This window comes from Bos javanicus, chromosome 10 (genome assembly GCF_032452875.1).
Source record: "Bos javanicus breed banteng chromosome 10, ARS-OSU_banteng_1.0, whole genome shotgun sequence".
In the NCBI taxonomy this organism is placed as follows: domain Eukaryota; kingdom Metazoa; phylum Chordata; class Mammalia; order Artiodactyla; family Bovidae; genus Bos; species Bos javanicus.
In genome coordinates, this window is record NC_083877.1 from 7,561,054 (window position 1) to 7,575,280 (window position 14,227).

The following is a 14,227-nucleotide window of genomic DNA, read 5'->3' on the forward strand; positions in this document are numbered from 1 at the left end:
AATATCTCTCATCATTGTCTCTTACTTTCTACCCTTATTGCCGCTCATTTGGTTCATTCCTCCCTACTCACTGCCCTCTGCCCTTGCACCATTCTTCAGGAATCACAAAGATTCATTGTAGTTTCCAATACAGTCTTTTCTCTTACACCTCTGGATGTTTGCATGTGGTATTCCTCCCACTTGGAATGCCCTTCAAATCATTGATAACACATGGCAAATGACATACTTCTCCATAAGCTCCAGCTCAAAGTCCACAGTCCATCAAGTCTTCTTTCTCACTCCCAGGTCAGCTTGGGTGTTCTGTACAGTATGTCTCTCCCATCTGACGTAGATTGCCACTGGGATACTTTCTAATTTATATGGTAATTGCTTAGAGAGCACGATGCTTTATGATTGCATCTCCAGGGTCTATACCAGTCCTGGCTCCCATGGATGCCGATGAAAGAATGTACAAACAAACAAACATTAATGAGTGGAGAAGAAGCCTCTCAAAAGGAATATATTGAGTCAGAATGGTCTTCGTCAAAAAAAACACAAATAACAAATGTTGGTGAGAATGTGGAGAAAAGGGACCCTTTGTACATTGTTGGTGAGAAGAGTAAATTGGTGAAGACACGGTGAGAAACAGTAGGGAGATTCCTCAAAAAACTGAAAATAGAACCAGCATATGACCTAACAATCCCGCTCCTGGGTATACATCCCCAAAAAACTCAAAAACGTTAATCTGAAAAGATACATGAACCCATGCAACCCATTGTTCACACCGTTATTTATGATAGCCAAGATACAGAAGCAGTCTAGGTGTCCATTAGCAGATGAATGGATAAAGAAGATGATATCATAAACAGTAGAATATTACTCGGCCATAAAAAAGAATAAAATTTTGCCATTTACAGCAATATGGGTGAACTTGGAGGGCATTGTGCTAAATGAAATAATTCAGACAGAGAAAGACAAATACTGTGTACCACTTCTATGTGGAATCTAAAAAACACAGCAACCTAGTGAATGTAACAACACAGAAGTGGGCTCACAGGCATACAGAACGAACTAGTGTTAGCAGTGGGGGGAAGCGGGGAGAGGTGAGGGGCAGTGAAGGCGCAGGAGAAAAAAAACAAATTATTATGGGATCATATGAAATCATTTGTGTGGAACTTTTGAAAATTGTAAAACATGATAGAATTCAATGAATCTTTCATTCAGGACAAAAAAAGAATTTGTTGTTCAGTCACTAAGTCATGTCCAAGAATTTGTTGTTCAGTCACTAAGTCATGTCTGACTCTTTGCGACCCCATGGACTGCCACATGCCAGGCTTCCATGTCCTCCGCTATCTCTTGGGACCTGCTCAAGTTCATGTCCATTGAGTCAGTGATGCTATCTTAAAAAAAAAAAAAAAGGAATACCCCTGTGATTTAAAAAGAAAACAAAACTCTAAAGTGTCACAAAATAATGAATGGCTTGTAGCTGACCCTATTTGCAATCCTGCTTTTAACTCAGACATCATCGTCACTAAATACAGACATCTTTCTTTATATAGTCAGGGACAGGCTACTGCCCACCTGGTATAATTTGAAAGATACCGAGGGTCCTCAAATCACCTCTGTCAAAAGCCAGTCTTGGTACCTGGTTTTGTGCAGTAGAAGTACTGCTTCAGATGTTGGCAGTCTCTCCAGAAAGATCTATTCAGAAGTTGTCCCTGGCAGGGATAGCGTGTGTGCACGTTTCTGTCCTCTCTCAGCTTTGTCAAAAGCAGGTAGATTATGACTAACAAGGGAAGATGGGATAGGTCCACAAAGGGAAAGCGCTTCCCTTCCCCTCCAACCCCACCTCTTTTCAGGCTTCATTCTGTGTGCTGAAGGTATTGCTTCTCCTGACTCTTGGCTCTTTTCCTTAGGAGAAGGAGGCTAGCTTAAGTCATGGATACAGGCTATACCTCCATCATTTGTTCCCCTTCTGTCACTGAAGAGTCAGTCTTGGTGCTTGCAACTTAAACTCAGTCATTGGACTTCACCTTCAGGTCGCCTGTGGGTATTTGCTGACTAGTCACTGTGGGCTTGGGCTTCCCAGGCGATGCTAGGGATAAAGAATCTGCCTGCTAACGCAGGAGACATGGGCTTGATCTCTGGGCCAGGAAGATCTCCTGGAGGAGGAAATGGCAGCCCACTTCGGTATTCTTGCCTGGGAAATCCTATGGACAGAGGAGCCTGGCAGGCTACAGTTCATGGGGTTGCAAAGAGTCAGACATGACTGAACACACACTATTTGGCTGTGAGAGAAGGAAGAAAGGGTCAAGAATGGAAGTTACATGGGAAAGCTCTAAGAACTCTGTTTAGGAGCCAAATTCATCAAGTAAGTAGGTTCCAAAGAAAAGTGTGTTCAGTCACTTTTGTCTAAGCAAAGTAGTTCTTAATCCACAAGTGACTCTATCTGGAGTTTTATCTGCTAGTGTGTGCCTTTTTTTTAAAGTTTATTTATTGAAATGGAGTTGATTTACAATGTTGTTAATTTCTACTGTACAGCAAAGGGATTCATTACATGTATATGCATTCTTTATCGTGTTCTTTTCCATTATGGTTTTTCACAAGATACAGTTCCCTGTGCCGTACAGTAGGACTTTGTTGTTTATCCCTTCTCTTTGTCATAGTTTGCTAATCCCAAACTCTGAATCCTTCCCTCCCCCACCTCCCAATGTGTGCCTTTTGAGTCGTGACTCAGAGAAGGGCGTTTCGTTTCATTTAATTCCATTACTACTTACTCTTCCCCCTCTTCTTTATGGTATTTACCCTCTCATTCATTCTTTATTCTGTTCTCTTAGGTGCCTTTGAGTCTGTATACTGCCACCAGTGGTCTCCTATTTATGGATACCTGCTTATGTATCAAACACCTGCTTCCTTTTGGTTGGCGTCAGCTTTCACTCCTTTTAAAAACAAATTGTAAGCCTAAACGCTACAACTTCAGAGACGAAAACTCAGCACTTTGCCCTCTGTTGCTCCTTACAGGTAAACAGAATCAAAACCCCAAGACAGATAGATGAACTGATTGAAATTGAGAGCGACACAGGAACATGGTTCAGGAGGTGCTCCGTTCGCATCCGCACAGAACTGTATGGAGTAAGTAACAAGCCCCCTCTGACTCACGGGCTCGCTTGTCGCTGGAGGTTAGTCAGAAACAGGGTTGGCAGAATCCACCCCGTGAGTGGGGCTCTTCCCCCTCCTGCCCAGGGCACCTGACTCCTGGTGTGGGACCAGGTAATGGGATTCCCTTGAGATCAGCGGGGTAGCCAAGATGTTGCTTTTTGGGGGGAGGGCAGGTGTTAAACAAGGAGTCCTACCAGTGACGGGTACACCAACATCTCGAGTTAGTTTGTCTGTTGGAAGCTGATAAATACAAATTCCAGCATTTGGTGTCCTGTAGCCTTTAGCTTTGGAGAAGGCGATGGCACTCCACTTCAGTATTCTTGCCTGGAAAATCCCATGGATGGGGGAGCCTGGTGGGCTGCAGTCTATGGGGTCGCACAGAGTCGGACACGATTGAAGCGACTTAGCAGCAGCAGCAGCAGCCCTTAGCTTTTACACTTTAAGTCCAAATGAATCCAGCCCAAAGAAGAGGCAACAATTTTATAATTTGTCAGACGGGGTTGGGAAGTAGAGTTGCCTAGGGACTGGCATAAGAAAACTAACTCTCTGATATTTTACAGATTTGGTTGACTTTTATGAGATGTTTTACCTACCCAGTCAGGGAAAATACCATAAAACTCACGATTGTGTGGTTCACGCTATCCTTTGGGTAAGTGGTCCTTACATTTTTGGTGAACGAAATCTTTAAATTTCCATACTATAACTCCCAACCTTGCTGCTTCTTTCTCTTATACTGTGTGATGCTATTAACTCTAGGATATTTTTTTTTTCATTTTAGATTTGCTAACAGAGTTTTTATCAAGCAATCATTTTCTGTATGTTGTCATAAAGCTGGGATGGCAAAACCAACAGTGTTTGGAAAGTTCAATAAGACCAAGGATGATTTGCTCGCATAATTTCTCCACTCTCTCCTCACTGGCGGAGCTCCATCCCCGCTGGCCTCCTTGTTCTTCCTCCAATGTGCCAGAACTTTCTTGACCATGTCCCATCTCGGGTCTGTGCCCTGCCCTCAGACATGGACCAGCTCATTTCTCTCCTCCTTTGAGGCTTTCCTCCTATGCCACCTTCACAGTGATACTTCCCCAAATACCTTTTTAAAACTGCAGCTTCCCAGTCCCCCTTCAGATTCCCTGTCCCCTTCTCAGCTTTATTATTCCCCATTGTGCCTTCTATCATCTTCTAATAGACAAAAAGCTTTTTCATTCTGTAGGAATAAAGAAAGCTCTGTCTTCCTCCTCTGGAAGCTCTGTGAGAACAGAGATTTTAAACTGTTTTGCTCACTGATATATGGTCCTGGGACAAAATAAGTGCTCAATAAATAGTTGTCAGGGCTTCCCAGGGGGCTCAGTGCTAAAGAATCATCCTGCCAATGTGGGGGACAAATTTAAATGCAGAGTTCCAAAGAATAGCAAGGAGAGATAAGAAAAGACTTCTTCAGTGATCAGTGCAAAGAAATAGAGGAAAACAATAGAATGGAAAAGACTAGAGATCTCTTCAAGAAAACTAGATATACCAAGAGAATATTTCATGCAAAGATGGACACAATAAAGGACAGAAATGATATAGACCTATCAGAAGCAGAAGATATTAAGAAGAGGTGGCAAGAATATACAGAAAAACTATGCAAAAAAGATCCTCATGACCCAGATAACCACGATGGTGAGATCACTGACCTAGAGCCAGACATCCTGGAATGTGAAGTCAAGTGGGCCTTAGGAAGCATCACTACAAACAAAGCTAGTGGAGGTGATGGAATTCCAGTGGAGCTCTTTCAAATCCTCAAAGATGATGCTGTGAAAGTGCTGCAGTCAATGTGCCAGCAAATCTGGAAAATTCAACAGTGACCACAGTACTGAAAAAGATCAGTTTTCATTCCAATCCCAAAGAAAGGCAATGCCAAAGAATGTTCAAACTACCACACAATTGTACTTATCTCACATGCTAGCAAAGAAATGCTCAAAATTCTCCAAGCCAGGCTCCCACAGTATGTGAACTGTGAACTTCCAGATGTTCAAGCTGGTTTTAGAAAAGGCAGAGGAACCAGAGATCAAATTGCCAACATCCTTTGGATCATCTAAAAAGCAAGAGAGTTCTAAAAAAATATCTACTTCTGCTTTACTGACGATGCCAGAGCCTTTGACTGTGTGGATCACAACAAACTGTGGAAAATTCTGAAAGAGATGGGAATACCAGACCACCTGATCTGCCTCTTGAGAAATCTGTATGCAGGTCAAGAAGCAACAGTTAGAACTGGACATGGAACAACAGACTGGTTCCAAATTGGGAAACGAGTACGTCAAGGCTGTATATTGTCACCCTGCTTATTTAACTTATATGCAGAGTATATCATGCGAAATGCCATGCTGGATGAAGCACAAGCTGGAATCAAGATTGCCGGGAGAAATATCAATAACCTCAGATATGCAGATGACACTACCTTATGGCAGAAAGTGAAGAACTAAAGACCCTTTTGATGAAAATGAAATAGAAGAGTGAAAAAGTTGACTTAAAACTCAACATTCAAAAAACTTAAGATCATGGCATCCGGTCCCACCACTTCATGGCAAATAGATGGGGAAACAATGGAAAAGTGAGAGACTTTATTGAGGCTTGATTTATCCAAAATCACTGCAGATGGTGACTGCAGCCATGAAATTAAAAGGCACTTGCTCCTTGGAAGAAAAGCTATGACAAACCTAGACAGAATATTAAAAAGCAGAGACATTACTTTACCAACAAAGGTCCATCTAGTCAATGCTATTTTATTAGATGGTTTTTCTAGTAGTCATGTATGGATGCGAGAGTTGGACTATAAAGAAAGCTGAGCACCGAAGAATTGATGCTTTTGAACTTGTTGGAGAAATCTCTTGAGAGTCTCTTGGACTATAAGCAGATCAAACCAGTCAATCCTAAAGGAAATCAGACCTGAATATTCACTGGAAGGACTGATGTTGAAGCTGAAACTCCAATACTTTGGCCACCTGCTGAGTAGAACTGACTTATTGGATAAGACCCTGATGCTGGGAAAGACTGAAGGCGGGAGGAGAAGGGGACGACAGAGGATGAGATGGTTGGATGGCATCATCAACTCGATGGACATGAGTTTGAGTAGGCTCTGGGAGTTGGTGATGGACAGGGAAGCCTGGCATGCCACAGTCCATGGGGTGGCAAAGAGTCGGACAAGACTGAGCAACTGAACTGAACTGAATGCAGAAGTCAAGGAGATGCAAGTTCAGTCCCTGGGTCAGGAAGATTCCCTGGAGGGGAAAATGGCAACCCACCTCAGTATTGTTGTCTAGAGAATCCCACAGACAGAGGAGCCTGGCAGGCTACACCCCATAGGGTCGCAGAGAGTGGACACAACTGAAGCGACTTAGCATGGACGCATGCAAGTTTCTACTATATGCTAAACACTGGCTAGATCCAAAGAAAAATCAAAACAAATGTCTTGCTCTTGAAATATGAAGAGTTACAGGATAATATCTATGATTTCTTTTGTTTACTTACCTGTTATTGACCACATTTTAAGCTTTATAATTTCCTTATAAAGTCCCTGAAACTTCACACAATGTGTAGCATTCAGTGGCTATCCAGTAAACACTGGCTGAAGAAATGGAACATAGCAGAAACTCCTCCATGTTATTGATGATGAATGTTCCAGGGTGTCATGCTTCCCTCATTGTTGACATTTTTGAAGATTTATATCCTCTGGATACAAATAGAGAGCCCTGCAGAGTTGCTGCCTCCAGAGTCATTTCATATTCAGTGGCCACCACTCATACCCCTGCAGAATTATTTCATGATATGTGAAGACAAGAGGCTGGAATCTATGGAATCCTGAGGCAGAGATGGTTCAGGAATCCTGTTGACAATGCTGATGATAAAAACGACTTAGCCTTTTGAGCACTCGCTATGTGCTGGGTATTTTGCATTTCATTTAATCCAAGCAGTTACCCGGGGAGGTGGTTACTCTCATCATTCTGATATTAGAGATGGCAGGTAACTGATGCTTTGATAACTTGCCCAAGATCCCATGGCTGGTAAGTGGCAAGGCCAGGATTCTAAACCTAGCTTGTCTATATGCACAAGTGATTCTCATAACCACTTCTTCCGCTGTGTAGCTCAGTGTAACTGGGGATAAATCAGAGCAGTGGTTCTCAAACTTGAGTATCAGAAGAGTTCCTTGGAGGACTCCACCCCACAGTTTCTGATTCAGCAGGTCTGGATGAGGCCCGAGGGTCTGCATTTCTAACAAGTTCCCAGGTGATTCTGATGGTGCTGGTCCAGAGACCCTGCTTTGGGTGGGAAGCACCAGTTTAGAGCCGCATTGTCCAGTGAAGATATAACATCAGCCACGTGCATCATTTTACATGTCCTGGTGGTCACATTTAAAAAGGGGTGGAAAAAAAGGAAAAGGAAACTGGTGAAACAAACTTTAATAATATATCTTATTTTACTTGTTTTGTCCAAAATATTATCATTTCTTGACATTTAATCAATACGATTAATGACCTAGTTTTACCTTTTTCCCATACGTATGTCTCATCTGGACTGGTCACATTTAACTGCTCATACCTGTGGTTAGTGGCTACTGCTTTGAAGATCATGGCAGCGTGGCTTAGCTGTAACCTGTTAGAATAACATACTACCGGCGAGAGGTAGAAAGTGGGCAATAACCTGGCTTTTCCAATAAATACTTAAATGGCCTTTTTCCCAGCCTTGAACCTTGAGGGCATGGGCTCTGCCCCCAGGCTAACAGGACCACAGTAGTGAAGGAACCAAGAAAAATCATCCGTTAATAAAGAGGTCATTCTCTAAGGGCCCTCACAGTTTGGGGACCCCAGGAGTTTGTAGCTAGAGACTAGGAGATGGGATTCTTCAGTGCAGCCTGAGGGGATGAGGAGAAACCTCTGGGCCAGGATATGCCTGTGTAGGATGGAATTCTTACACATGTCTCTTTCCCAAGGAGAGACTCAGGACCTGAGATTCTCCAGGGAAACCCAGGCCATCCCTCTAGCTTGATTCTTGCAGACCTGTGATGAGGAGGGGCCGATGAGATTCCTATTTGATGACCCATAATGCTAAGGGACGGGGGTGGGGGTAGGGGGAGTGGGGCACAGTCCTAATTAGCAGTGCTTCTCCAGGAACCACTACCTCTCTGAAAATAGCAGGGAGATGGTCATGGCCACTAGAGTGCCGGCACCTTTAGAGACACCTTTATAGCACGCACCCACTGGGTCTCCAGGTGACGGCCATGGCCACAGCTCTGGCAGCAGCTCCAGGTGAAGTGACGGGAAAAGATGGTTTCTCTGTGATATGGAATCCTGAAATGTGATCATTCTTTAAAAAGGATCAAGCTCTGAGCCTTTGGAGTGGGAGCACTGACTCCAAGACTCTAGACTCTAGGGAGTATCAAACAGTGAGAACTCACACAAAGAAAACCATTTAGATACAAGACCAGGCATCACCCAACCAACAGAGGCATCCTGTGCAGGATGCCTCATCTAAACAACAAACAAAGCAAAAATATAAACCCAATCATCAGCAGACAGGATTACCACCTCACTCGGCCTTGCCCATCAGAGGAAAAACAAACAAATGAAAAAAACCCAGCACAAATCTCACCCAATACGAAGCTTACACAAACCACTGGACCAATCTTAGGAGAGCAGAAACCAAAAGGAAGAAAGAATTCAACCTTGAAGGCTGGGAAAAGGAGACCTCAAACACAATAAGTTAAATAATAATAATAATAATGAAAAGACAGAGAAATACTACACAAATGAAGGAACAAACTAGAAACACAGAAGTCCAAAAAAAAAAATGAAGAGGAAAATAGACAAACTACCTGAAAAAGAATTCAGAATAATGATAGTAAAGATGATCAAAACCCTTAAAAGCAAACACCTTTACAAACTCACATTTCTTTGTCTTTGCAGGTACTACGGATTATCTGTTTGGTTCCCCGATGTCATTAAACATCTGCAGTCGAATGTGTTGAAAAATGTAGATGAACCAAAAGTGAAATTTTCAAATGCAACTATTAACTTTACAATGGCAAATCAGATTATTACCGGAATGGAATGTGACAATGGCAGGTCCAGGAACTTTTAAATCATTTAATCCTACCTCATCTTAAAAATGTATTTCTTATTTGCCTTCATGACACTAAAATATGCGTATACACAATTTTTTTTCAGTTTGTACATGTAGTCATTTTCAGACTGAATTCAAATGCTTCCAAATGGCCTTTAAAGAAAAGATACACGTATATCAGTGAATTCACTTAAATTACTTCTTAAACTGAGCTACTTCCCATTTGTAAAGGAGTGAAATTGACTGGTATGAAAACAAAATTCAGAGAGGCCCTGGAAAGCGAGCAAAATAAGTTATGGAAGGGAAGAGTAAGGATTATGAGAAAACAGGTTATAGTGTTATTTAACTCAAAGAGGAAATCTGACATGTAATTTCACGCCTGTTCTTTGTCTCTGGAAAAGGGGGCTGCTACTCTTCAGAATTCCTTCCTTCTCCACTATGCTGGTTCAAGAATTGGGGTTAAGTTGTATCAGAGAAAGTTTCAGTTAAAGAATTGGAATGATTTTCCAAAGTTAAGGGCTTTAAAAATAGAAGATAAGTTAGCAAAGGACATTTTTGAGTATGGAGTGTGGAACTCCTCGTGATGAGGAGGAAGAACTGATTCAAGAAATGGTCTGGTTTATTTTTTTGGAGATGGAAAAGGACAGACAAGGCCCTTGTTTCTACCCATTATTTATCTGAGCAAATGGTTGCTGGTATGACTTTCTGTTGGTTTACATCATTCTTAGGAAATCCTCCCAATTTAAAAAGAGATCAAAGTAAAAATCAAACATAATTGATAAAAGTTTCTCTGGGCAAAAACCAGTTTGGAAAGATGAAAATTAATTCTGTGGGATGCTTATGTTTTGTGTAATGAAAAGGAGAGTTACCAACTAGGAGGTAACTATATGGATTGGCAATTCACTGGGAGGCCTGATCCACAGAGGATCACCTTTACTCTCCCTCCCAAAATACTGACTTGAATCTGTACTTGTTTTTCTACAGAAATCTTGGAGTCAAGTGCTCTAGAATTCTAGGTTGAAAATTGACTTCATTATTTAAAAATTATTGTAATCCCATTAGAAATTTCTAGTATGTCATATTTAAAAAAAAATATGACAGTATGGTCATATGGTCTCCAATATGGTCAATCATGGAGAAATTCTTTACTTTGGCAATGTAATGATTAATAATTTTAATAATATTAAAATCCTTGTAAAGCCCATAAGTTTATTTTAGAAGGTGATAGAAAAAAATTTTTTTGTCTTTCATGGAAATTTGAAATACCACTAACTAACTCAGTTTTTAAAAATAGTTTTCCTGTTCAGCCTTCTAAAATGGCAATTCTTCGTGTACTGATAAGGAGTGGCCTCTGAAGTAGACTCTGAGGAAAACAAAGCAAGGTGTAGAGTAGTGTCTGCAGAGCGCTCCCTGAAGAGCATACGAGCAAATGACAATAGTGGTCCTCTCTGGGAAAAAGAACTGGGTAGCTTGAGGATGGGAGGGCAAAGACTTACTTTTTCCTTTTTGAACATTTTGAATTGTTCTCCATTTGTTCTATGCAGATAGCATCCCCTGGGGGGAGGAAAAATTGTTTCCCCTTTCCAAGTGCAGTTTCACTTCAGAAAATTAGTGATCTTCTTAAAATGTGCCATGATTTACCCTCCTTCTGTAGATAGATTTATGGCTTAGGCGATCTTCCTCTGAACTCCTAGAGTAGGGGGTGAATGTTTTATAGAGGTTGGTCTCGTAGGCACTTAGCGCATTCTGAGCTGACAAATGCAGTCTGGCATTAGAGTGAGGATAATTTTTAAAATCTCAATAGTAAATTACTTTTAAGTCATCTTCCTTGCCTAAGAGGATTGGTCCCTTTCTGCCCTAACAACACTGGTATTTGGTGTATTAACTTCTTCCCCAGTTGAATAAGCATTTTCCTCTCAATGACTGGTGAAGGATACATTCACAGTCTCTTAATACATTACCAAGACACATTGATAGATATGTATACATGTCTCCCAAGGGTCTTTATCAACACTTAATATCTGAACCATAAACTCTTCTAAGATGTCAGAATGATTGTGACTATTATCATCTCCACCTTCCCTCTTGCATCACCCAAAATGAATCAGAGCAAGTTTCATCATTCTACCATTTCCAAAAATAGGCCGAGCTATGGTCATTCAGCTTGGTTTGAGGAACACCTCTTGGCACTGAGAAGAAAAATATTCTTGGAAATGACTGTGAGCAATAAGTTTCTTGACCCTTGAGATAATCATTCGTCACATAAGTGATTCTCCCATCCTCTCTTTAAGATAATTGGAAGTCCTTACACTAGAATAAAGAGTCTTCGGGTTATCAGCTTTGGAAATAAAAGTAAGCATGGGAATACATGCTCAAGTTACAGCTGTTAACCCCAAATAGAGAATTTTCAAATAAAGGCATATGTGAAGGAGCAAGAGGGAGGATAGGATTAAAAAACAAAGAATCGGTAGCCACAGGTAATCTCCAAGCTCAATGCCTTCAACTGTATACCCCACAAACACCCTTTTACCAACATTGCTGAAGCCTACATGAAGTTATTTTGAATGCCATCTCTTTTTCTGGTGGAAAATAATATTGGGAGCAATGAGATAGTCAAAAGGACAGGCTCCATGAGGAAGAGGGGGGAGAGCTAAGAGTGTAGAAAACCCAGAAGCCACTGTCCTTTTTAATTAAGAGAGTCCATAGTGGAACCTCAGGTAACCCTCTTCAGTATTCTTTCCTGGAGAGCCCCATGGACAGAGGAGCCTGGTGGGCTAAAGACCATCGTGTCGCAGAGTCAGACACGACTGAAGCGATTTAGCACAGCCCGTAGTGGAACATCACATCTCTAAATCTGTTTGACTTAACTTTGTACCCTGATAGACACAATCATTGACATGAATTTTTTGTGTGTGTTGGACAGATTTGCAGGGATCAGGTTCAAATCTATAACTTTCGAAAATTCAGTTTTTAAGTCCTGCACCTTTGAGGATGTGACTTCAGTCAACACCTACTTCAAGAACTGCACATTTATTGAAACCGTTTTTAACAAAACAGGTAGGTGTGCCACTTAACCCTGCCTGGGTCCTCTTCACAGCCCTGGCTCTTGGCAGAGACGTGATACCTATTTGGTGATAGGTGTGGGCAGACGCTTATGGGGGAAATGAACGTTAAAGTATAAATGAACAAACTCCCTCCATCAGGTTGGATCAAAGCTGAGCTTGTAGTGACTGTTTTTGTCGTATTTAATGCAGATGGAACAGGCTGAGCTCAAAGTTGGCAAAAAAAAATAATAATAATAATCCTGTGGTGAATAATTTTTAAAGCAGAGAATTAACCTGTAGTCATTTGACAGTCTTGATTTCAAACTCTGCTGTTAGCTTAAGTGAGCTGGCCTGAACTACAGTCTACAGAGATGGACAGTACATGCTCAGTCACATACAGTCTTTTAATTCAATCCACTTAATGGAGTCTAGGAAACACCCCAGGGAAAAAGTTTAGGGAAGCAAACATTGACTGAACACTGACTATATGCTGGTTCCTACCTCAGGTTATTAGACACTCATTGTCCTGTTTAATTTTCACAGTAGCTGAAGCTTCAAAAACTGCAGTAATTTGGCCACAGTTGTTCAGCTGGTCATTGCTGACATATGAGCCCAGGCTCATCTGATCGCACAGCCCCTGCTCTATCACCCCACACATTGGTCGCTCTGTCCCATGAGGTCAAAATAATGGCCCAACACCAGCAGAAGGACCAGCGCCACTTTGTTACCAGCCCTGGCTTCTTGATGCTCAGACAGGAGCCACCTCTGCCTAGCTCCAAGTGAGGATGGGGTCAGGGTTCTTAGGATTTGTTTAAACAGTGGTCCCTCACTGTCTTCCAACCCATTCAACCTCAGGAGACCAGCTTTTTAGGCCGATTTTGATCAGCGAGGATAACTGTTTTGATCCTCGTTACCTTTTAGCAGAACCCACCATCATCTGCAACGCCTTTTGGCTAGATCCAAGTTCAGGACAAAAATCAGCAGTGAATGCTGGTGACTGTCCAATGAGACCAACTCTGGTTCCTCCGTGGGTTCTTTCATTTAAACCTTCACTTGCAAATTCAGCCTCAAGGACCCAAGGGAAGTCCTTTTTCTTCTCACTGCCTCAGAGCCCTATAAAATGGCAGTAGTAAGGCTGATTCATGCACATTTTAGAACAAATTATTTTTGTAATTGTAGTGTAAAAGCTATTAGTACTCTAATGATGGTCCTTACGTAACATGATAATTAGAACAAAGTAACAACATAAAGGAGTCAGCAAGCAGTATAATTAGCAATGACCAACCATAAGAAATCAGAATAATTGGACTTAATTTATTCCTTTATGCAATAAAGGGATTCCTTCCTTCAGCTGCATTGGGACCCTGTAACCCAGGGTACTTGACTAGACCCTGTGCCTTGGCCAGCTCTGAAACCCTCAGGGAGCTTCCAATACCATGGTTTTTTTCTGAATTCTTGGCAAGCTTGCTCATATGGGTGTGCCAGCCTGATGCACTGAACTGTCTTTCTTTGTGTCCGCAGATTTTGAGCCATATAAATTCATTAACTGCAGATTTCAAAACAGCACATTTTTGTACAACAAGACAGGATGCCAGTTTACCTTTGATGATGACTATAGTGCCTACTGGATTTATTTTGTCAACTTCCTGGGGACACTGGCAGTGTTGCCAGGGAACATCGTGTCTGCTCTCCTGATGGACAGAATTGGGCGCTTAACGATGCTAGGTATGTGCTTGGCTTCGTGTAAAACAGAGGAGCTGCCCTTGCGATCTAGAGGGAGCCTGTCTCCTGCTACCCTCCCCACCCCCCTAGGATTTGCATCCCACAGAAATGAGGAGAAATTTCCTAAGACCTTTCATTAAGACTAAATTTTAGTAAAAAAAAAAAAAATATATATATATATATATATATGTCTAATTACATCTCATTTGAACCACTTCTGTGAGTTA

General features: G+C 41.7%; 1 protein-coding gene across 2 annotated transcripts in view; it reads left to right on the plus strand.

Annotated features, from left to right (window-relative positions):
- Nucleotides 1–14,227, plus strand: part of SV2C (synaptic vesicle glycoprotein 2C) — a 224,626-nt gene that overhangs the window by 187,659 nt on the left and 22,740 nt on the right. For both annotated transcript variants that reach the window (XM_061430005.1, XM_061430006.1), the window contains 5 exons: nucleotides 3,001–3,111; nucleotides 3,699–3,787; nucleotides 9,078–9,236; nucleotides 12,158–12,291; nucleotides 13,800–14,003. In XM_061430005.1, coding sequence (XP_061285989.1) covers nucleotides 3,001–3,111; nucleotides 3,699–3,787; nucleotides 9,078–9,236; nucleotides 12,158–12,291; nucleotides 13,800–14,003 — 697 coding nt within the window. The remainder of the gene's footprint in view (nucleotides 1–3,000; nucleotides 3,112–3,698; nucleotides 3,788–9,077; nucleotides 9,237–12,157; nucleotides 12,292–13,799; nucleotides 14,004–14,227) is intronic.